Source organism: Anser cygnoides, chromosome 1 (genome assembly GCF_040182565.1).
Source record: "Anser cygnoides isolate HZ-2024a breed goose chromosome 1, Taihu_goose_T2T_genome, whole genome shotgun sequence".
NCBI lineage: Eukaryota > Metazoa > Chordata > Aves > Anseriformes > Anatidae > Anser > Anser cygnoides.
In genome coordinates this window covers 105810876-105835516 of record NC_089873.1, presented here as the reverse complement: position 1 = coordinate 105835516, position 24641 = coordinate 105810876, and the positions used below count along the sequence as shown (strand labels likewise).

Genomic DNA, 24641 nt, shown 5'->3' with positions numbered 1-24641 from the left:
AAATAAGCAACAATGATGAAAACAAAATAGAGTCTACTGGCCATCAATCAAAGCTTGAACTTCCAAAATATCCAAAGGAGAGTAACAGGTTAACTTTAAACCAACATGTGGATCAGCAGAGAGGAATCCAGAAGACAACAAATAAATTTGATCAATGGTCTAAAAAGCATGATCTAGTATTGTTTAAAGAATTAGTTCTATTTCGAGAAGAGATGTGGAGGCAGTTTTCAGATATTTAAAACAAGAAGAAATCAAGTTAAACTGGAGCGAGGAAGAGTAAGGTTAGACATTATGCTAAAAAAACTTGCACAGTAAGACACATTGCTAAGGGGGATCATGAAATTGCTGTCAACTGAGCTTTTGAAAGAGATGAGACAATTGTGTGACAGGAACAATTTCACTGCAGATGAATCCAGCATAGAGGCTAGGGAAAAGGGGACAGAAGGTGGATTTGGTCCTCTTTTGTTATTCCCATCCACTGTGACCAAACCCATTTCCGTTTTCTCCCATATAAAAATTGTGGACCTCCTCCCCAAGCTCCCCAACACCAAACCATTCTTTAAGCTACCAAAGGGGAAATTGTAATTGCTCTGTAGTTGTGACCAGGGAATGATCTGACATGGAGTGCAAGAGGGCCTGACAGTAGAATGAGTTAAGGTGAATGGAAGTAGGAATGACAGGGTCAGAACAACTCTACATAAAGGAGGGAAGATTCCCTTGTCGTCAAGAAAATAAATGATGCTCAGGAACCATTTTTGGCAAACAGAACTGGTACAGGGAGGTGAACCATACACCAGGTTATGGTGCAAGGTGACAGCATTCCTATGGCTGGTGCTGGTGAAGGTATATGTAAGGAATTGTCTTGTGTTGCATCTTTGGTGACTCTTTGTAGATCCATTTAGGGCAGTAGGACTTTTTCCAATGCATTGTTCATGGAATCCTTTCATATTTAAATAGAAGCATTCCATTTCCATTCTCCTGTCAAACAATTACTGTTTACTATATAATGTTTTTAACACATTACAGAAACCAGTTTCATATATAGCTTTTTGTCTAGGTATCTGTGAAACTTTATCTCCAACATTTAGTTACAAGGTGCGGCAGCATACAAACATCTGCCATGATTATATCTTATCTGTTACCAGTTTTTTTCTTTTAATATTGTGTGACAGAAGGTTGTTGAGAGCTAAGGGACTGTCAAGATCACCCGAAATCCTTGTGGAACAAGGAGACAGATGTATTCAAGTATATAAGGAATTGGCTGGATGATCACACTCTAAGAGTCGCAATCAACAGCTCGATGTCCAGGTGGAGATTGGTAATGAATGGTGTTCCACAGGGATCAGTATTAGGACCGACGCTGTTTAACATCTTTGTCAATGACATGGACAGTGGGATTGAGTGCACCCTCATCAAGTTTGCCAATGACACCAAAGCTGTGTGGTGTGATCAACACACTGGAGGGAAGAGGACCTATCTAGAGGGACCTAACAGGTTTGAGAGGTGGGCCTGTGTGAACCTCATGAGGTTCTACAATCCCAAGTACATGGTCTTGCATCTGGGTCAGGGCGATGCGGAGCACAAATACAGGCTGGGTGGAGAATGGATTGATGGGATCCACACAAGGGTGCTGAAGGAGTTGGAGGATGTGATTACTGGGCTGCTTTACATCATCTGTCAGTGGTCATGGTCATCCGGAGAGGTCCCACACGACTGGACACTTGCTAATGTGACGCCCATCTATAAGAACGGTCGCAATGAGGACCCGGGGAACCACAGACCTGTCAGCCTGACCTCGATGCCAGGAAAGGTGATGGAACAGGTCATCCTGAATGCAGTCACACAGCATGTGAAAGACAACTAGGGGATCAGGCCCAGTCAGCATGGGTTCATGAAAGGCAAGTCCTGCCTCACCAACCTCATTCCCTTCTATGACTGGGTGACCTGCCTGGTGGGTGAGGGAAAGGCTGTTGATGTAGTCTACCTAGACTTCAGCAAGGCCTTTGACACGGTCTCCCACAGTATTCTCCTGGAGAAACTGGCAGCCCATGTCTTGGACAGGTACACTCTTTGCTGGGTTAAAAACTGGCTGGACGGCCAGACCCAGAGAGTGGTGGTGAATGGAGTGAAATCCAGCAGGAGACTGGTCAAGAGTGGTGTTCCGAAGAGGTCAGTGTTGGGGCCCATCCTCTTTAATATCTTTATTGATGACTTGGATGAGGGAATTGAGTGCACCCTCAGTAAGTCTGCAGATGACACCAAGTTGGGGTGAAGTGTTGATCTGCCAGAAGGTAGGAAGGCCCAGTAGAGGGACCTGAACAGGATGGGTCAATGCGCAGAGGCCACTGGGATGAGGTTCAACATGGCTAAGTGCCGGGTCCTGCACTTTGGTCACAACAACCCCCTGCAGCGCTACAGGCTTGGGGGAGAGTGGGTTGAAAGTTGTGCAGAGGAAAAGGATCTTGGGGGTGCTGATTGATGCTCGCCTGAACATGACCCAGCAGTGTGCCCAGGTGGCCAAGAAGGCCAACAGCATCCTGGCATGTATCAGGAATAGTGTAGCCATCAGGACCAGGGGGGTGATCGTCCCCCTGTATGCTGCTCTGGTGAGGCCACACCTCGAGTACTGTGTTCAGTTTTGGGCCCCTCAGTACAAAAAGGACATTGAGGCCCTGGAGCGTGTCCAGAGAAGGGCTACGAAGCTGGTGAAGGGTCTGGAACACAAGTCCTGCGAGGAGCGGCTAAGGGAACTGGGGTTGTTTAGTCTGGAGAAGAGGAGGCTCAGGGGAGACCTCATTGCTCTCTACAGCTACCTGAAAGGAAGGTGTGGGGAGCTGGGGGTCAGCCTCTTCTCACAGATAACTAGTGATAGCTCTAGAGGGAATTGCCTCAAGTTGCGCCCGGTTTAGGTTGGAAATTAGGAGACATTTGTTTTCAGAAGGAGCAGTCAAGCATTCCAACGGGTTGCCCAGGGAAGTGGTGGCATCACCGTCCCTGGGAGTGTTCAAGGAAACGTTGGATTTGGTGCTTAGGGACGTGGTTTAGTGGATGACACTGGTAACAGGGGGACGGTTGGACCAGATGATCTTGGAGGTCTTTTCCAACCCTAGTGATTCTATGATTCTATGAAAGTAGCCCTGAGATGGACCTGTGGGTGCTGGCTGCTCAGAAGCTCAACATGAGCCAGAAATGTGTGCTTGCAGCCCAGAAAGCCAATCAAAAACTCTGGCCTGCATCAAAAGAAGCGTGGCCAGCTGGTCGAGGGAGGTGATGCTCCCCCTCTACTCTGCTCTTGTGAGACCCCACCCAGTATACTGCGTTCTGCTCTAGGACCTCCAACGTAGGAAGTACATGGAAGTATTAGAGGGAGTCCAAAGGAGGGCCACAAGTAAGATCACAGGGATGGAGCACCTCTCCTATGAAGATAGGCTGAAGGAGTTAGGGTTGTCCATTCCAGAGAAGAGAAGGCTCCAGGGAGACCTTATAGCAGCCTTCCAGTACCTAAAGGGGGCCTAAAGGGAAGATGGGGAGGGACTCTTTGTCAAGGAGTGTGGTGACAGTACAAGGAGTAATGGCTTTAAACTAAGAGAAGGGAGATTTATATTACATATTAGGATTACATTCTTTTCTCACTGAGTGGTGAGGGACTGGAACAGGTTGCCCAGGGAAGCTGTGGATGCCCCATCCCTGGAAGTGTTCAAGGCAAGGCTGGGTGGGGCTTTGAGCAACCTGGTCTAGGCGAAGGTGTTCCTGCCCATGGTAGGAGGGTTGGAATTAGTTGATGTTTAAGGTCCCTTCCAGCCCAAACCATCCTACAATTCTGTTATTCATCACAAGCTGGTTGCTGATACCACAGTACTAGTGACCATCTTCTGTTGAATACATGAACTAATCTGAGTGTTTAAGGAAGATGTGAGAAACACAAGGAAATAGACTGGAGCCTAGCAGTAAGAGTAGGTATAACAGCTATATGCATTGTGTTCATGTCTTTTTCGTGGTTTTGTGTGATGCATGAACAATAAGGGTTGAAAAATGTTGCTGAAGATTATTGTTATAGTGCATCACTCCAACATCTCCAAAGAAAGAAACAAATTGAATCTATATGAGTCTTCACAGCTCAGATATGTGCTTGTCCAGCAAACTTAAGATCCACTGCAGATTCTTGGATAGGCATAGGCAGGGGCCACAGTTCATCTTGCACAGTTAAATACTGCTACCACGCTCCTTGTTCATGAATATTGGACAGAAAAACCAACAACTTCTCTGCAAATGCCTGGAAGTCCAATGGCAGGCTCAGCACAGGAAGATTCTGGAATACAACTCTGCAACTGGTATACTGAGATTTTTTGGTCTGCTGAAGAATCCTCAGTTCCAAACCAACTATCTAGTTGCAATGTGCTTTGTAAGTTTCTATCCCACCACCTTTGAAACAACCCTCTCAAATGCTGTTTATACTTACCGGACTGGAGCTGTTTCGTCTTTAAGAGCATACCATTCATCCGGTAAAGGTTCATAAAGGCACCAGAGTGCCCAGTCAAATCCATCTGCAGCCACTGAATACTGAAGAAGCTCAAAGTCATCAAAACGAATATTGTCAAATACCGGTGATATTATAACAGTGCGATCTTCTTTTATTCGAGACAAAATAGGTTCAGCCCTACCAAAATGAATGAACAGTCTATTCAGCTTGAAAAAGATTAAATCTGTTGAACAAAACTACATTTTACAACTTGTTTCAATAAAACTGGGTTAAATAATTTATTTAAGCCATTGACTTTGGCCTCCAAGAAAAGTTATGTACCAATCTTGGAGCACTGGTAACGTGATTTTCTAATGCCATGGTTCAATTCTCCCTTACATTAGGCAGCTTCTGAATTTGACTGTCACTAACTATAATAAACATAAGTTCCACACAACTTGCTGGGTTTACTGCTATCCTGGACTGCTTCCTACAGGTTCTAGAGAGTCTTCACAAATCTGCATAAAGAAACAAGAAAGAAGAGAAGAAGAAGGGAAAAAGACCCTGAGAGGTGCAGTAAACCACTGATCATTCCCCCTCCTTCCCTGTGCCTTGATGGCACAGCTGCTATATGATGGAAGGGTTGACCAATCAATGAACCGCTACAGTGGAAGAAATCTCAGAGAAGATAGGCAAGGACTGACATAAAGCTCAGAGAAGAATGTAGGGAGTGACCACAGTGATTGTAAAGGAAATTAAACTTATCTCAACACCAAGGACCTTTGTATGGATGTCTTTTGTTGTAGATAAATAGCAGTACCAGTAGAGTGGGGCAACTGGTTATGTACATCTCCTTCCTAAAATAACAGTAGAAAGTATTATCTTCCCGAGCCAGGCTCAGCCCAACATCGAAGGTGAAAATTGAACACCTAGCAAAATTAACTTTGAAGAGAGTAGCTGACTTGAGTTGGCTTCAACACATGCATTCTTTCCAAGCAGATGGGGACATCTAGCATCTTGATGGTGGGCATATAGGGATCAGTAATGTGAATCATGTTCATATTGTGATTCAACTGAAATCGAATTTGAAGTTCAATTGAAATTGCTATATTATGCTTGTGTTGTGACTTCAGTATAGTGCAGTATCACTTTTCTAAACAAAATTCTCTGTAAGGCCAAAAATGTTCAAATAAGTAAATTTAGAATTAAAACATTAAACACATCTCATGTGTAGTATCTAAAAGAACCTGGTCAGAGACTGTTGTAATCTGACAAAGAGACAGTCTTTTTGCTGGGCCCCAATTACTGCTAGACCTGGAAGAACTGACCTTATCTTTCCCTCCATACTCTTGCACCCCAACTTGTCCAAAAGAGTTCTTAAAGCCATGACTAGAGGCCTTCAATATTACCTTTAAGACCGTAAGAAATAGAGAATATCAGTTACCATGTTATCAAGGGAGAAACAAAGATCTGGACCAGAGTCATTTTGGCCCATGAAGGACTCAGAGAAAAAGCTTTTTACCAGGAAATGAGGCAACATGGACAAGAGTCAGCCAGTAAATTCAACAACCCAGAGTGGAGAGAATACAAAGAGATTTGACACAAAACAGCACCATATAATTCATTACCTAACAGAATGTAAATATCCATCATCAGCCACCTGTTCTGTCGCTCATTGCAAAAGCAGACCTATAGAACTGTGTGATGCACTATTAAATTTACAGGCAACAGTAAACAAACTATCTAAAAAGCTGGAATAGGAATCAAACCAATTTAAAGTCACTGGGTATTATGGTTCTCTAATATGCTTATAAAATGTCAAAGCTACTGGCACCGGAACAAAATAACCTGCATCAGACTTAGATTATTTCACTGAATTAAGTCTTTTGTCCTAGAAATATAATGAATATACACAGAAAGTAAGCATTTCTCTCTTGCTTTTCACTAGACAAATTACAGATATGTTAGATATCTGTTTTGCTATTTAATTCAAACAATTATATTTCCCTCCCTCTCAAAAATAAATGACTTGTTGGCTGTTAATTAACATGTGGCAGACCAGAAAAGAGAGCCATACACAGACGTTTGTCCCAGCTGCACACTTGAACTCTTTGTCCACCTCTATCTCCCCATGTCAGAAACCCCTCGCTCTTAGTAGTCTTACCAAGCCATGTTCACTTCAATATGGGCATCCAAAATTGCAACAACATCTGCCGTTGATGCCTCCCAGCCAGAAATCCGGGCTTGTGTTAGTCCTTGTCTTTTCTCATGTCTGACAATTTTCAGCAGTCCAGGATGTTTTGCATTGTAATTTTTTATCTGTGTTTCCAAAGGTCCTTTCAGATCATCTAAAAACATCCCAGACATTTTAATGATTTTTAAAAATAATAGTAGAGGTCATCAATATTTAGAAATGGAGATCATGTATGTAACAGCTTTTTAGCTTCTCACAGTTCTAGATGGAAAACTGATTTGTTCTTTACAGTAGAATAGGTAGAATTATTCAGGTAATAATTATAATAATTATTTCAATAATTCAATAACTAATAATTTCAAGAGGCTCATTTGAAAATGCAGCTTTCGTTCTAGGAGTATGATTATGTACCTAAATTTAATTTACATAGAGTGGTATTATACGGTTTCTAAATTTTACACAAATGCATCAGTATGTACAAACTTTACTTTAGACACATGCTATAAAAGCAAGCAATTAGCTGTCTTGGTGCAGTAACTTATGTGTGTATCGTATTGCTTGTGGAAAGGAAAAGAGAAAATAAACAAGTCGTGAAAATGTGAAATGGTCCTACAAGAGCTGTAGGCATGCCAACTCCTTTACCAAAAGGAAAAAAAAAAATAGCATTAGAGAAAAGGGATGGAAAATTTGGAACCTCTTACCATTGTTTTTGAAATTCATTTGAATTCTTGCTGCACCCAAACTGACATGTTTTTCTAGCAGTTACAAATCTTAAAATTGAGAAATTACACACAACTCATTAGGCAAGGAGGAAAAAGTACCCCTAAGACAAGGGGCATAACTATTTCTTACAGATAATCTTACAATGCTTTGCTCAAATCAATTTTAAGAGCAATGATGCATCCTCTGCTTCCCTTAGGACTATTTTCCACAACTCAGTATACCACTCTTCAAGGAGTTATTTCAGATGCCTACAGAAATAGCTTTTTTAGCATATTCTTAGTTTCGTAATTTGGCTTATGAGCCCACGATAATAAATTTTTAACTTCAATTTTTAACCTTTTTCAAACACTTGCAGAGCATCATGCTGTTCCTTATTAGCTGACATTTTCCAGGCTACTAAGGAGGTATGTTTTTTCTCACATACTCAATTTGTGTCTTAATTTTGAGCAGTCTACCCTGTGTGTATACTAACGGCCACCAACATTCATTTGACGCAATAGATTTGCAAGATTCCTGCCTTCCCTGGGTCACTTACCATTTGAACTGTAATCATCTACCAGGATAATTTCTTTCAATAAATGAGCAGGTGTTCGATTAATTATACTGGTAATTGCACGTAAGATGATTGACAGTGCTTCATTCATAAATATAAGTACAACACTAATTGTTGGAAGATCTTTGGGATATATCCTCTTTTTACAGCTGTAATAGAAGAACAATTTTAACACAGTTTCTGAAGAAAATCAGAGAAAGACAGCTGCAAGAAGTCAGACCTGCGATATTGGACTTAAACCATAAGAGTGAAAAAAGGAAGGCCCAAATCCAAGATTCATTATTTGTTTCAGCCACATAGTGCTAACTGCTCATTCCCTCTAGAGCAAACAATAGAGCATATCTGTATTCTCAAGCTGATTGTTCCATCCCCTTAAAAACATGTTCATGAGAGTAACACAAAGTCCTTTTAAGATGCTGGAGATGTTTCTGTGGAGAAACACAGTCTGCATGATCTGTGTAGTTATGTAATACAGTCCTCTGAGAGTCAGGCTCGTGCTCTAACGAGACCTCTGAAGTGGTAATCATGCATTTTTGTTGCAGTTTCTTTAGCTTTACTATCCATTAGTACAAGAACCTGGGTGAAAAACATCTTCAAAAGGAGGTCTTCACAAGTATGTCTTCCTAGCTAAACAGAAGAGTACTAGACACTGCACCTGATTTTAGGACCGCACAGACCAATCATGAGCTTGCTTTGCTGTAGCACACCTTTGCAGTGGTTGTTCGAGCTAATTCTCCCCAGAACAATCCCCAAGCAGGGTGAGCATTGTTCAGCTTGGGGCTGCTTGGGGCTGCCTCAAAAAGATCTGTGGTTGGCACAACATTGAATGAGGCCTGGCTCCCTTGTCCTTCTCTCCACCACTTACATGGCAGCTTTTTTCCCTTATGCAATTCCACACATCCACAACCTGAGTACTCCAAGAGACACTGCACAGAAAGTCCCCCAAAACTCACTTTAGAAGCTACCACACAATCCTCACACTACTTCAACCACTATTAAGTGAAAAACACATGTAAAACTGACACTATGCATCAGAGTTAAGGCTTGATGCAAGACTCAGAGGACACCCACAATCAAAGGCAACAGTCCGCCCTAGATGGAACCAGCTGCAAGCAACAGGATCAGGAACCAGTGGCACTATTCACCTTGAGAAAAGGGATTTGTCCTTCTCTTACACAGGAGCTTAGAGGGGAACCCCGTTAACCTCATGACAGGATCATTCCTGTCTATGTCATTACTGGTGGCTGTTAGGCTAACCTGCTCTTGAAATCTTCCAGAGGGCTGCCAGTAAGACAACTCCCTTTTAAACAACAACATGACATGGCTAACTCAGGCCCAGTTTGCAACCCATTTTACATGCCACATTATTTGAAATTCTCTGTCAGATTTCATACAAGGATCTATAGGTACTAAGATGTAGGCTTTCAGTATATTTGTGACATTCTTCCATATTTATACCAGTTAACTCCAGTAAAGTTTAATATTATATTTTGCAACAAATCATGTATGTTATCATACGATGCAGAAAAATGTGTTTCCTTTTTGAACAGATACTCATTCCTAATAAGGTTTCCAATGGTTACTTACACCAGCTCCCATAGTACCACTGGTCTGCTTAAAATATATATTATTTATTGAGTTCAAGAACCAATTAACTTCTAGAAAAATACCTTATAATAACTTATACCAAAGCAATGCAGATTCTTTTCTCCTTAATTTCGTGTCACCTTGTGAATGTTGAGAGGGCTTATACTGTACCTGGGAGATCTGGTGTCTGTGATAGGTCGGTCCAGAGGCAGATGATCACTGATATATACATTATACCCATATTTTAAGAACAGCTCCTGTGCAACAGTTTGCTCCTCTTCACTTAAATCTGCACCCCAGCGTTTGAACAGATCTGAGTCTGGGTACAGCAAATGATGTACTATCTTCTTTTCCTCTTTCATATTATCAGCTTGGTGTACTTCAGTCCTGGAGATATTTTGCAGCTTCTGGTCATGTTCTATTTGTTTTACTTTTTCATGGACCTCCTCCAATGATTTAGCTGATAGAAAATGAAAGAGGAGTGATTATAACAGCAGTTGAGAACACTGTCCATTTGTATTGAGTTTACACGGCAAGGTTTTGGTAGCAGTGTTAAACTAGTTAAACCTACTGGTGGTAAAGCAGCACAGCCCCTTCTGGCTACCAACATGTAGTTTGTAAGGAACTTGAGGTAAGGACAGTAACTGGGAGAGTTTAACGGGCAAACCATAGACAGGACATTGCCAAAGAGTGTAATAACGGTGGTGAATTTGTATTGTAATATGGTAAAGGGACAAGAGGTAGACTGTGTGTACTTGTCCACCTCTGCTGGTGTTGTGATGATGCTATGTTCACTTTGGTGTGGAGAATTATTTTTGTTGATTTCTGTGAAGTGTGTGATGAATGCATATATTAATCATAATTTTTAAATATGTTTTTTACAGATGGAAGAGGTAAAATGTACTGTGCTTACATGGCAAGGTTTTGGTAGTGGAGGGCTACTGGGGTGTCTTCTGTGAGAAGAGTCCAGAAGCTGCCCCATGTTAGATAAAAGCAAGTTCCAGCTGGCTACAAAAGAGACCCGCTACTGGCCAGAGCTGAATCAGTGAGCTCAGCTCAATGATGGTTGCACCTCAGTGAGATCAAATTTAAGAAAGGGAAAAACTGCTGCACAACAGCAGCTGGGAGAGAGGAGTGAGAAAATGCAAGAGAAACAACCCTGAAGACACAAAGGTCAGTAAAGAAGGAGGGAAGTCCATAACACTTTCCATACAAAGCTTTATGGACTGACTGCAGACCCCATTCTCCATTCCCCTGCCTTGCTCTGGGGGAGGTTGTAGAAGAGGGTGTATGGGGTGGAAGGTGTTTGTAGTTTGGTTTTAGTTATCCCTGCTCTGTTATTAGTAGGCAATACATTGCATTATTTTCCCTTTTGCTGAGTGTGTTTTGCCCATGACGGTAATCAGTGACTTATCTCTGTGTCCATATCACAACCCACGAGGGTCTTTTTTGATCATATTTTCTCCCCCTGTCCTTCTGAGGAGGTGGAGTGAGAGTGAGCTGCATGGTGGTGCTGAGCTTCCTACCAATGTGAAACCACCACCCCATTATAAATAAGCCAAATTCTACTCACGGTGCTATAGGTGAAGTGATCCATGAAGTTACAGCTAAAATGATATTCACATGAGAGTAGCATCAGACCCTCCCTTCTACATGAGATCATTTTTGAAACATTACATTCTACATATCCTGCATCAGATTCTACACAAACACAGAGCAAGATACACTGAAGTGATAGTGTTCGAGAAATCTGGAAGTAGGAAAAATGCATAACTTTTTTAATGAGGTCCAAACCATTTTTATGAAATTATGCTTGGCTTATATTAATGTATAAAAAATCCATAACAAGGTTCTTATCTAAGTCCAGTTGTTTATACCATACTGATTTTGAAGACAAAGGAGGTGATTTTTCCCTCTACTCAGGACTGATGAGACCACATGTGTAGGGCTGTATTCAGTACTGGGATTTCCAAAACAAGAGAGACATGGACACACTGGAACAAATCCTACAAGGAACCACTAAGATGACTAAAAGACTAGAGCATCTGTATTACAAGGAGAAGCTGGAGAAGAGAAGGCTTGGCTGACTTGATGAATATAAATATTTGATGCAAGGGACTAACAAAGACAAAGTCAGTCTTCTCTTAGTATGCAGTGAAAGGACAAGAGGAAGTGGGCACAAACTGAAATACATGGAATTCCATTTAAACATTTCTGAAATACTTTTTTTGCCTGCTAGAGTGACTGAAAATGAGAATGGGTAATCTAGACAGGTTTCCAAGTCTCCTTCCTTGGAAATTTCAAACCTTGACTGGACAATGTCCTGGGCAGCCTGCTCTAGCTAATCATGCTTTGAGCATGGGAATTAAACTAGACCATCTCCAGAGGTGCATTCCAACCTCAATTAATCTGTGGTTCTGTGGCTAAGTGTTGAAGTGAAGGCTTCAGTTCAATTCTTTCAAATGGCTCTAAAATCATCTAAAAAAATATATATGTAACTATTGGTGTCCATAAGAACAGCTGCAAGATGTGTCAACAATAACATGGCATTATGGGATATTAATGTTTGGGATATGGGATATTAAAGCTGACCAAGCTGTATGTGACACTTTCCTCATTAAGTTCAAAGGTGCCCCATGTACCATTTGAAACAGCTAGTTTCAGGCTTGATGACTGGGACATTCTAAGTTTCTTTTAATTACATAGTTAATTAAATAATTCTGCAGAATCAGGTGCTTGGTGATCTGCAAAGCAAGCACACCTCTGACTTGAATCACTGTTATTTATGCACAGATAACTTGTGAAACTGTATTTCTGGCTACTTTTGATACTTTTTTTGGGGGGGGGGGGTGTTGAGGACAATGACACCAAATTCCACATTTCCATATATTTGCATTTTGATGTGCGGTTTTGAATATGTTAACAACCATTAATCGCAGAATGTTAGGGATTGGAAGGGACCTTGAAAGATCATCTAGTCCAATCCCCCTGCCAGAACAGGAACACCTAAATCACTTCACACAGGAACGCATCCAGCTGGGTTTTGAAAGTCTCCAGAGAAAGAAACTCCACAACTCCCCTGGGCAGCCTTTTCCAGTGTTCTGTCACCCTCACCATAAAAAAGTTTTGGCTCATACTTAAGCAGAACTTACTATGTTCAAGCTTGCGCCCATTGCCCCTTGTCCTATCATTGGGTGTCACCGAGAAGAGCCCAGCTCCATCCTCCTGACACTTGCCCTTTACATATTTGTAAATGTTAATAAGGTCACCCCTCAGTCTCCTCTTCTCCAAGCTAGAGACCCAGCTCCCTCAGCCTTTCCTCGTAAGGGAGATGCTCCACTCCCTTAGTTGTCCTTGTGGCTCTGCACTAGACTCTCTCAAGCAGTTCCCTGTCCTTCCTGAACTGAGGGGCCCAGAACTGTACACAGTATTCTAGATGTGGTCTCACTAGGGCAGAGTAGAGGGGGAGGAGAACCTCTCGACCTACTAACCGCAACCATCCTGATACACCCCAGGATGCCATTGGCCTTTTTGGCCACAAGGGCACAGTGCTGGCTCATGGTCATCCCACTGTCCATCAGGACCCCCAGGTCCCTCTCCCCTTCACTGCTTTCCAGCAGGGCAGTCCCCAACTTATACTGCTATCTGGGGTTGTTCTTGCCCAGATGCAGGACTCTACACTTGCCCTTATTATATTTCATTGAATTTCTCCCCTACCAATTCTCCAACATGTCGATGTCCCACTGGATCGCAGCACAGCCTTCTGGCGTGTCAGCCACTCCTCCCAGTTTAGTGTCATCAGCAAACTTGCAGGCAACACACTCCATTCTCTCATCCAAGTCATTGATGAATATACTGAACAACACTGGTCCCAGTACTGACCCTTGAGGGACTCCACTAGATACAGGACTCCAACTCAGCTCCGTCCCATTAACCACAACCCTCTGGCTTCCTCCCTCCAGACAGTTTACAGTCCACCTCACTACCCGATCACCCACACCACACTTCCTCAGTTTAGCTGCGAGGATGCTGTGGGAGACGGTGTCAAAGGCTTTACTGAAATCAAGATACACCACGTCCACTGCCTTTTCATCATCTATCCACCCAGTTATATCCTCATAAAAGGCTATCAGGTTGGTCAAGCACAACTTCCTGTTGGTGAAGCCATGTTGACTGCCCCTAATGACCCTTTTACCCTTGATATGACTAGAGACAATGCCAAGATAAGTTGTTCCATCCCTTTTCCAGGGATGAAGGTGAGGCTGACCGGTCTATGGTTACTCGGGTCCTCTTTCTTGCCCTTTTTGAAGACTGGAGTGACATTTGCTTTCCTCCAGTCCTCAGGCACCTCTCCTGATGCCCATGAGTTACCAAAGATGATGGAGAGTGGTCTAGCAAAGACTTCCACTAAGTCCCTCAGCACCTGCGGATGCATCCCATCAGGATCCATGGACTTATGGATGTCCAGCTTGCTTAATTGGTCCTTAACCCAGCCCTCATCAACCAAGGCAAACTCCTCCTTTATTCCGGCATCTGGGGCCTCAGGGGTATGGGGCTCCTCAGGAGAGCCTCTGGCATTATAGACAAAGAAGGCATTCAGTAACTCCACCTTCTCTTTATCTTCTGTCAGCAGGGTACCCACCTCATTCATTAGTGGGCCTAAATTGCCTCTAGTATTAGTTTTATCTGCAATATATTTGAAGAAGCTCTTTCTGTTGTCCCTGACCCCTCTTGCACGGTTTAATTCTAAGGAGGCCTTAGCTTTCCTAGTTGCCTCCTCACGTTCTCTGACAACAGCCTTATATTCCTCCCAAGTGGCCAACCCCTCCTTCTATGATCTGTAGACTCTCCTCTTCCACTTGAGTTTGCCAAGCAATTCCCTGTTTAACCATGCAGGTCTCCTGGTTCTCTTTCTTACCTGTTGAGATGCTCTGTTCTTGAGCTTGGAAGAAGCAGTCCTTGAACGCTAACCAGCTATCTTGGGCTCCTTTTCCTTCCAAGTACCTTGTCCCATGGGATTTCCCCTAACAAATGCTTGAAAAGGCCAAAGTCAGACTTACTGAAGTCCAGGGTTGCAATTCTGCTTGGTACTCTGTTCCTGCCACATGAGATACTAAACTCCACCATCTCATGGTCGCTGCAACCAAGGCTGCCCTCAACCTTCACCGCTTCCACCAGTCCCTTCTTGTTAGTGAGGACAAGATCCAGCAGCACTCCTCTTCTAATTGGCATATCCCCCATTTGCATCAGGAAGTTATCATCAATACACTGAAGGAACCTCCTGGACTGCGGATGGCTGGCTGAGTAGGCCTTCCAGCAAATGTCAGGGTAGTTGAAACCCCCCACAATAACCAGGAACTGTGATCGTGATGCTGCTATCAGCTGCCCGTACAAGGCCTCGTCAACTTCCTCATCCTGATCTGGTGGCCTGTAACAGACACCCACAACAGTATCACCCATGCCAGCCTGTCCCTTAATTCTCACCCACAGACTCTCAACTTGCTCCTCATCCCCCAGTGGACATCCCCCCTTTCCTGTAAAGAGCAACTCTGCCACCTCGCCTTGCTGGCCTGTCTTTCTTGAGAAGGACATACCCATAATGACCACATTCCAGTCATGTGAGCTGTCCCACCATGTCTGTAATTGCCACTAGATCATAGTCTCCTGACCGAACATGGATTTCTAATCCCATTTGCTTATTCCCCATGCTACGTGCATTGGTGTACAGGCACTTCAGGGAGTGAGCTGAGCATGCTGATTTCACCCTAGGTGTATGGGAGGTTTCCAGGTCTTCACCACTGCTAGAGCGCTGCCCCACTGGTGCAAGCCCAGCTGCAACCCTCTCCCCCTTCAGATCTAGTTTAAAGCTTTCCAAATGAGCCCTGCTAATTCCTGTCCTGGAACCCTTTTGCGCCTGTGAGATAAACCTTTCCCACGTATTATTGCCAGGCCTGGTGTCTTATAAAACCAGCCATTATCAAAGAACCCAAAGCCCTGCCTGTAGCACCCGTCACATAGCCAACCATTTATGGACTGGATCCTTCTATTCCATCCCATGTCATCACCCCAGAAAGGAAGGAGGGAAGGGAAAATGACTTGTGCTCCAAACTCTTTCACCAACCGTCCCAAGGCCTTGAAGTCTTTCTTCATTCCCCTCAGACAATGGGACGCAGCTTCCTCCCCACCTATCTGGAAGATCAGCAGCGGGTAGTAGTCTGTTGAGCAAACCAGGCTGGGGAGTGTCCTGGTGATATCCCAGATCTGGGCTCCAGTGAGACTACAGACTTCCCTTCAATGAGGGTCAACTCTGCATATCGGGCCCTCTGTTTCTCTCAGAAGGGAATCTCCTACTACAGTTACCCTCTTTCTTTCTTTTCGGATGCAGTCTTGAGGCGCGGTGTCAACTGCCTCTTCCTGTGTGACCTCGTAGGCAGGCCTTCCACCACATCCTTGCCTACATCTTCTTCGAGATCCAGGGCCTCAAACCTATTACAGAGGTGCACCTGGGGAAGCAAGGTAGGTAGGGAGGGGGATTGCCTGCAGTGCCGAACTGGGACTCACTTCCAACCCTCCTCATCTTTTTGTTCCCCTCCCTCTGCCTGACTGCGACAGGGCAGGGGCTGTCCTGGGCTGCCCCTGGTGAAGCAAGGGCCCAAGATCCCCCCATAACACATGGTCGGGTGCTGCGGCTGCTCCGGCTCCGAGGCAGCCGTCCTCGACTACTCAAATAATGTATGGCATTTATTAATGTATGCCCTGTAATGGGCAAAAGGTTACCATACATCAGTCCGGAATCTTTCTTTAGTTGTTTTCCTCCTTCCTGTTTTCTAGCTTTCATCTCTTCTCTCTCTTGCTTCTGCTTACTAAAGGCTACCAGTTTCCCTGTATTCTTCAAGGTTTTCTTGTTTTCTTCAGCTTAAGACTACAATGAGATTCAAATTAAATCAAAAAAGTAGGAAATCAAAAGTAGTCCAAAGAAAATAGAGATCCGAAATCTTCAGCCCTGAACTGGGTAAACTTGACAAGGTTTTAGTAGTGGAGGAGGCTGTAAAGGAAGCTTCTGTGACAAGAGACCAGGAGCTGGCGCCATGTCAGCTGGTTCTTGCTGGCTCTGAAAGGGGCCTGCTGCTGGCCAAAGCTTGGCAAATAAGTGCTGGTTGCACTTCTGTGAAAGCATAGTTAAGAAAGGGAAAAATGCTGCAGAGCAGCAGCTGGGAGAGAGGAGTGAGAAAATGCAGGAGAAACAACCCTGGAGACCCCCAAGGTCAGGGACCCCACGTTGGAGCAGAAGAGAGTGACCGTGAAGGAGCAGTGGATACGAAGTGTCAGGGCAGCCCCCATTCCCCATTTCCCTGCACCACCCGGGGGATGAGGGAGAAGAGGATGGATGAAAGAGTTGGTTTTTTGTTTGCTTTTAGTTTCTCACTGTTGTTAGTAGGCAATACATTACATTAATTTCCCTTTTGCTGAGTGTGTTTTGCCCATGATGGTAATTAGTGAGTTATCTCACTGTTCTTGTCTTGATTCATGAGCTTTTTCCTTCCTATTGCCTCCCTGTCTTGCTGAGGTAGAGTGAGAGCAGCTGAGTGGGCACATAGAAGCCAGACAAACTTAACCTACTACAAGCTGTCATTCAGATGGCTCTGTAGTGCCCACCTCCCAACAGTCCAACAACAAATATCTGAAAACAGAGTTCTTCAAAATTCACAAACCCTGCTGTGAGAAAGAAGAGGCCATCATCAATTAATATCCCTCGTGTATAAGAACATCAGCTGGGATGCTGTTGGTCTTGCACTGCAATACTATAAGTGAGAAATAAATTTTAGCAAATGCTGCTTTGAAATACACTTCAATTGACCAGGCGATGTAAAGTTCATCTACCTATTTTCCTCACAGCAACTCTAGTCTGTATATGCTAAAGCTGGATGGAGGAAAAAGACAGTGCTGGTCACAAGTACCTTTGTATCTCACCCACACAGCAGAGGCTGAGGGAATGGAGCAGTTCCTATTTTTCTTGAAACTAAATTTTTATGGCAAACAAAATAATGAAAGGCTTAATAACCACTTGAGATTAGTATACTGGTACAATTGCCTTAAAACTGCTTAATACTTCAGGGCAAGAAACTTTCTAATATGCAAAAATAAAGAACACAGTGATGACTGTGAAAGACTTTAATGTGTTGCATGTAAGTTGAGAAACTATCACATCTTTTTCAAGATTGCAAGAAAGAAAAATTTTAATGTCCAGGGAAATCCAAGTAAATATTAGCGCTGTTAACTATTATTCTGTCCTTCAGAAAATCTAGATACCTAACTCTAAAAAAGTTAAGCAGCATAGCATTTTACTTACATAGGTTATAAATGTTCCAGTCCAAACGATCCAGTCTCTCAAGGATAAGATTTCCATTTAGAGATCGAGGATTAACTTCCAAGGAATCATGCTTTCCCTTTCTTTGATCTTGCAGTAAGTGCACAAGATAACACACAAAACCTGCATTCATGATTAACAGTGCAACTTTATGCGGTCTTCTCCACGGTGCCATTGTAAGTGTACAGAAACTCTGCGTTCTGCTGGTGGAAGTTTGTACCTGGTTCCAGGTCTGCTCTGAGTCTTCCTCTTAGATTTCCTGTTTCAAATGCCTCTCAGTCAAATAGAAACAAGGACTGCTCAGAAGTAATTAACCGAGTCTAATGAGTCACAGAACTGATGTAAAGTACAGCTTAAAGGTGTTCTCTCGTTCATGCTCTTATGCAACTGTACACATTATCGCTGTCAGAGAAAGAACGCAGTTCACTGAGTGCTTTCCAGGAAGGATGCTGTCTGAACAGGGCTGTTGCATATATGTCAAAGTCTGTTGTGCAACAAAGCACATGATCACACAAGGAACTCTGGAATAAAATATGAGCCACTTCAATATTTCCTGGTCAATATCAGCTAGAAATGTTATATATAACTAAAGAACACTATGAGATTAGCATGTGTACACCTGGATGGCATACAAATTCTCCAGCTGAATTTTTTCATATGTAGCCAATTCACCAAAAAAAGAGATGATTTTCAGCAGAGGAATCAGAATCAGTTCAGGACATTAGCTATAGCTTGCTCTCTTCTTTACAGAAAAAGCAATAATCCTCTGAGATCCATCAGAAATGCAAGCAGCTGCTTTTGTGACTATCTTCCAAGCAAGGAGAGGTGACCGAGTCCATGTGAACAGAGCAGGCAAACAGGGTGTGGCGTGGCAGTTGGCACAGCAGCTGATACAGGCAGGGTGAGCAGGGAAGGTGCTGAAGCTTGGCCAGCCCAACCAGGGAGAGATGGTATCCACCCAGCAGAAGGCAACGGCCTCTTGGAGTTTGGCACCCACCACATCCAATGTAGCCTCCCAGACAGAGCTGGGGGGGAAACACGCTGCCACCCAGGTGCCAGGCTGCCAAGTGTGCCTTTCTCTTATGTCAGCACAGGATGGCAGCAGTGAGCACATCTGTGGGAGGTGTGTCCAGGTTGAAGAACTGCTTTGCTAGGTGGCAGAGCTTCGGGAGGAGGTGGGCAGGCTGAGGAGCATCATGAAGTCAGAGAAGGAGATTGACTAGTAGGGTAGAACTCTGCCATCCCTGAGAAAGGCTCCTCAGCCAGTCACTACGCAAGAAATTAAGTTTCCCATACCCCTTTGCCACCAGGCAGAGGAAGGGGATCTAAGAGACAGGGGGAAGTCAAAAGCAGGTTCCTGTTCAGCACAGCAGGCGAATCCCCCTGCTGCATATGTCACCTTCCCAGGTGCCCCTATGCAACAGTTATGAGGCTCTGGAACTGGGAACTGGATGGGCAGGCAAGTGATGTGGACAAAGGGCCATCCACGTTAGGGAAGTTGCCCAGGGCAAGTCAACATATGCCCTACACCACAACAACCCCCACGAAGAAAAGAAAAAAAAAAAAAAAGAAGGGTTATAGTCATAGGGGACTCTCTTCTGAAGGTAACAGAGGGCCCAATTTGTTGTCCAGACCCCAACCCATAGGGATAGGGAACTCTGCTGTCTCCCTGGGGCTCGGGTAAGAGACATCACGCGGAAAGTCACTCACTTGGTACAGCCCTCTGATTATTACCCCTTATTGTTTATTTCACGTTGGCAGATATGAGATAGCAAAGAAAAGTCCAACAGTGATCAAAAGGGACTTCAGGGCTTTGGGTCTATTGGTTGAAATAAAAGATACACAGGTAGTATTTTCCTCCATCCTTCCAGTAGTGGGGATCAACACTGAAAGGAACAGGCAGACCCAGAAGATGTGGTTCTGAGGCTGGTGCCACCGATGCTGTTTTGGGTTTCTTGATCATAGGAAGGTCTACATAACACGAGCATACTGGCTCCCGATAGGGAGCACCTTTCTCAGAGGGGGAAAAAGGATTTTTGCCCAGGAGTTAACATGGCTGATTGATAGGGCTTTAAACTAGATTTGAAGGCGGAAAGGGACAAAAACAGGCCCCACCAGTGATAAACTGTGGGACTGCATGCCAAAAATTGAGGGACTGTGTGATAGTAAGACCGTTCAGTCTGCCCCATGAGGAGCTGGGTCCAGCGAAGCAGATCTTAAATGTTTCTATACAAATGCACAAAGCATGAGAAAAAAAACAAGAGGAGCTAGAAGCCTTGGCCCAGTCCCAGAGCTACAACATCGTTGTACAAGCAAAACACGGTGGGAAGAAGCCTGTGGCTGGTGTGTTTTTATGGATGGTTACAGGCTCTTCAGAAGGGACAGGCAGGGCAGGTGAGGCAGGGGGATGGCACTCAATATAACGTAGGCACTGGACTGTACAGAGCTTGCAGTCGGCGACAATGGGGTTGAGAGCCTCTGGATAAGGATCAAGGGACGTGAAAATAAAGGGGTACATCAGTGCTGGTTGGTTTTTAAGCACCACCTCCTAAAAGCATAGGAACAGGCAATTCCAAGATGTCGGAAGTCAAGCTGGAAAGACAGAAGGCTGGTTTGGCTGAGCGGAGATCTTCATGACCTTAGGCAGAAAAAAAAAGTGATGGCCACTGGAAGCGAGGTTGGACAACATGGTGTACTGGGCCTGGCTGGGATATTAACTTTCCCTGTAGCAGCCCATACAGTGCTGTGCTCTGCACTTGCAGCTAGAACAGCACTGGTATCACACCAGTGTTGTGTCTGCTGCTGAGCAGTGCTGGCACAGCATCAGGACTCTCTCTAACCCTCCCGGGGGCTGGGCAAAAAGTGAGAAAGGAACATCACCAGGATAGCTGACCTAAACCAACCAAAGGGATATTTCATACCATATGATGTCACACTCAGCAATAAAAAGTGGGAAAAGGAAGAAGAGGGGAGGGGTAGGCTCTTGTTGCGAAAACGTCTGTCCTCCCAAACAACAGCTATGTGCGTTGAGGCTCTGCTTCAAAGATGTGGTCTAGCATCGCTCATTAGTGGGAAGTAGAGAGTAATTTCTTTCCTCTGCACTTCCATACAGCCTTTTTTTTTTTTCTTTTTCCCCTCCCTTTTCCCCTTTCCCTTTTTTCCCTTTAGTTAAATTGTTTAATTAATAATAATCTTTCCTTAATAATTATTTTTCCTTTTAATTAAATCATCCTTATCTCATCCCATGAGTTGTTCTTTCCTTTACTTCTTCCCCTCCTCTTCTAAGGAGGGGGAGTGAGAGAGCGGTTGTGGTGGAGGTCAGCTGCCTAGCAAGGTAAAACCACCACACATGGGAGGGCTACAGGGATGCTGCTCACCTTTGTAGAGAGAAAGAATCCAGGCAGCCAAAGCTCAGTTAGAGCTGAAGGTGGCCAGCAGTGTGGGGGACAATAAAAAAAGGTTTTTAAAGTATTTTAGTGGGAAAAGGAAGACCAGAGCAAACATTGGTCCGATACTCGATGAGGATGGTCACCTAAACAACAGGGCCATATACAAAGCAGAGACATTTAATGCATTTTTCACCTCTGTCTTCAACAGGAGTGATGGGCCCTGGGACCCCAGCTGCCCTGAGTTGGAGGACCATGACTGTGAAAATGATAAACTCCCAGTTAACCCCAGACTTGTGCGGGATTTGCTGCTCCACCTGGATGCATATAAGTCCATGGGGCCTGATGGAATTCATCTCAGAGTACTCAGAGAGCTGTCTGATGTCATCACAGGACTCCTCTCAATCATTTTTCAATGGTCTTGGGAATCCAGAGATGTCCCAGTTGACTGGAAGCTGGCAAATGCGGTCCCAGTTTTCAAGAAGGGCAAGAAAGAAGATCCTGGCAATTATAGGCCTGTCAGTCTCACTTCGGTGCCTAGTAAAATTATGGAGAAGATTATTCTGGGAGTTACTGAAAAACACCTGAAGGACAACGCAGTCATTGGTCAGAGCCAACATGGGTTCACTAGGGGAATGTTATGTCTGACAAACTTAATTTCCTTTTACAAGATTACCCAACTAGTTGACCAAAGGAAGCCAATTGATGTAATCTTTCTGGTTTTCAGTAAAGCTTTCGATACTGTCTCTCACAGTGTCCTTCAGGACAAAATGACCAGAATACAGTTAGATAAAAGCATAATAAGATGGGTGAACAATTGGCTGACAGGTCAGGCCCAGAGGGTTCTTGTAAATGGGGTTACATGAGGCTGGCAGCCAGTCACTAATGGGGTTCCCACTTCAGTCCTCTTCAGTGTTTTCATAAACAATTTGGATGAAGGACTTGAAGTTTTTTTGAGCAAGTTCGTGGATGATACCAAATTAGGTGGAGCTGTTGACTCCATCAAGGATGATGAGGCCTTGCAGAGAGATCTGGACAAATTAGAGAGCTTGGCAATCAGCAACAATATGGAGTTTAACAAGAGCAAGTGCCAGATTCTGCACCTGGGAAGTGGCAACCCTGGATATATGTACAGACTTTGGGAACCCAGGAGTTGGACTCAATGGTCCTTGTAGGTCCCTTCCAACTCAGATATTATATAATTCTATGAGTTACTTTGAGTCCATCCATTGGCTGAAAACAGCTTCTTTCAGGTCTAGAAAACTTCCCAGAAGTCTCTCAATGTCCTGGAGCAGTGAGCTGTCATAGTTTCTAAGAGCTGATGTAACGGTGTGGGACAGGAAAGATTTTTCCATATGTCTTCAGAAAGCCATCAATAACTACTGCTTTTCTACAAGATCTTTGCTACCACTAGACAGCCTCTGCAGCCTCAGAGAGCACCATTTTGCATGTTGCATTTGAATTACATGGCTGAATTAGCTGGAGAATGCCTAACTAGTAAGCTCACCTTCATATCCAGACTGCATAATGATAATATTCATAACAGCAAATTGTATCTTTCCATATAAATGTTAAAGTGTGTGCTAATATATTTCTATTGGTTGGTTTATTTGATTTTCCTTATTTAATTTCAAAGAGTGTAATGACACTTTACAAACCTACTCCCTTTAAATTAGGCACTGAAATTGTTTTCAATTGGATTAGAGGTTGATATCACATAATAGCACATTATTTACCTATTTGCACTGCATAAATTGCATTATTTCATCTTTTATGTCATTCTTCACACTCTCTACATATATACGTGCTATACAGCACTCTTATCTATATGAACTGCACATTCCATTCCCCAGACTACTTACCAGTGAGTTTTTCTTCAGCAAAACCACGGGAATTTCTCTCCAATACAACAGTGTAGAAATCCCACCACAGTCTTTTACAGGTCCCATACCAATAAGGTGTTCAAAAATTCCTTATTTACCTGTGCTTGCATCAACCACTTCCTTCTTTTAAAGTTTATCACAAAACATAAGAACTGAGTCATACATCCTTCTGTGTACTTCAAACATAAGAAGGTAATTCTGTATCATGGGGCTTAAGTCTGCTTTCATTCAATAAATATAATTTAAATACTATGTAGGAAAACACTTTGTACCTTTTCTGTATTTTTCAGCTATTCTAACACAATATCTTTGCACTACTTGAACACCTACAAAATAAGTGAAGTTCCTATTGGAATTGGGTTCTCACACCACTTGGGCACTTCTGGAAATATTAAAATTCTGTTAAAAGGAAGAGGTCATAAGCGTCTGACTTACATAAGGCTTTAGGATACATACAACAGCACAGTAATGCTGGAATGTGAAACTGGGGAAGAAAAAGCAGGGCCATTTCAAAAGTCCTGAATAAGTTGAGTCTCACTTAGTCAAAGGAGTTCTATTTTGATTCTTCTGTTGCCTCTGAACTATCAATGGGGGATTGCTGTTAAAAATGTAACTGCCCACATGTAGAATGTAATTACTTTCAAACTCACACAACTCTGGGGAAGAAAAAAGTGAGGGATAAAGGACAAACAGTTCCAAGAAGCTATGGAGTTCGTTTCCTGGTTGAGGTTTTTGACTCTTCACAGTTCTGCCACAAAGGGCACAGCTCAGCACTAATTACCATTGTCCGTCAAATGGTCTTTCATGTTGTATTTGTGAGAAATAGGCACAATTTCAAGTCCTCTGACACCACAGGCCACTAATGGCCAGGAAGAACTGACTATAAGCTTCTCCATAAGGATGTCTCACTTGGAGCTTTAGAAAGATCCTTACCGCAGGGAATGAAAAAGGCGATTTTTTTCACAGTTCAAAAACATTCTGCATTCCTCGGTATCCTCCCATAGGATCTGATTTTTTCCTTTTCTTTCTATCATAAAGTTTTGTGATCTTAAACAGCTATGGCATCTCACCTTACATACAGCATTAGTCAAATGACAGCCTCATACTTTTGGTGAGTTAAGTTGCAAAGCAGTCAGTTGTGGTGGTTTTACTCAGGTGGGCAGCTGAGTTCCACCATGGCCACTCTCTCACTCCCCCTCCTCAAAGAGGAAGGGGGAGAAAATATGACACAAAGAGCTCAAGGTTTGAGATAAGGATGATTTAATTAAAGGGAAAAGGGAGAGGGAAAAAAATGAAAGAAAAAAAAAAAAAGCAAAGGCTGTGCAGAAGCACAGAGAGAGAAAAGCAGTTACTCTCTACTTCCCATCAAGTGACTTCCCATGAATGAGCGACATTCATCCACATCCTGGGAAGCAGGGCCTCAATACACATAGTGGTTGTTCAGGAGGACAGACACTTCCACCACGAGAGCACCCCCCCCCCCCCCCC

At 43.6% G+C, this 24641-nt stretch overlaps 1 protein-coding gene and 1 long non-coding RNA gene across 2 annotated transcripts in view; one reads left to right on the top strand and one right to left on the bottom strand.

Moving 5' to 3' along the window:
- The window catches only part of GALNT8 (polypeptide N-acetylgalactosaminyltransferase 8), a 35352-nt gene extending 16650 nt beyond the window's left edge, over positions 1–18702 (bottom strand). Inside the window, exons 1-5 of the mRNA XM_066977379.1 lie at positions 17867–18702; positions 9688–9976; positions 7912–8078; positions 6624–6807; positions 4460–4657 (exon numbers count right to left, since the gene is read on the bottom strand). Coding sequence (XP_066833480.1) covers positions 4460–4657; positions 6624–6807; positions 7912–8078; positions 9688–9976; positions 17867–18059 — 1031 coding nt within the window. The 5' untranslated portion in view covers positions 18060–18702. The remainder of the gene's footprint in view (positions 1–4459; positions 4658–6623; positions 6808–7911; positions 8079–9687; positions 9977–17866) is intronic.
- Positions 1–24439, top strand: part of LOC125184873 (uncharacterized) — a 31731-nt gene extending 7292 nt beyond the window's left edge. The window contains exons 2-3 of the long non-coding RNA XR_010825014.1: positions 10401–10689; positions 21482–24439. This is a non-coding gene — a long non-coding RNA (uncharacterized lncRNA). The remainder of the gene's footprint in view (positions 1–10400; positions 10690–21481) is intronic.
- Positions 24440–24641: the final 202 nt, after the last annotated feature.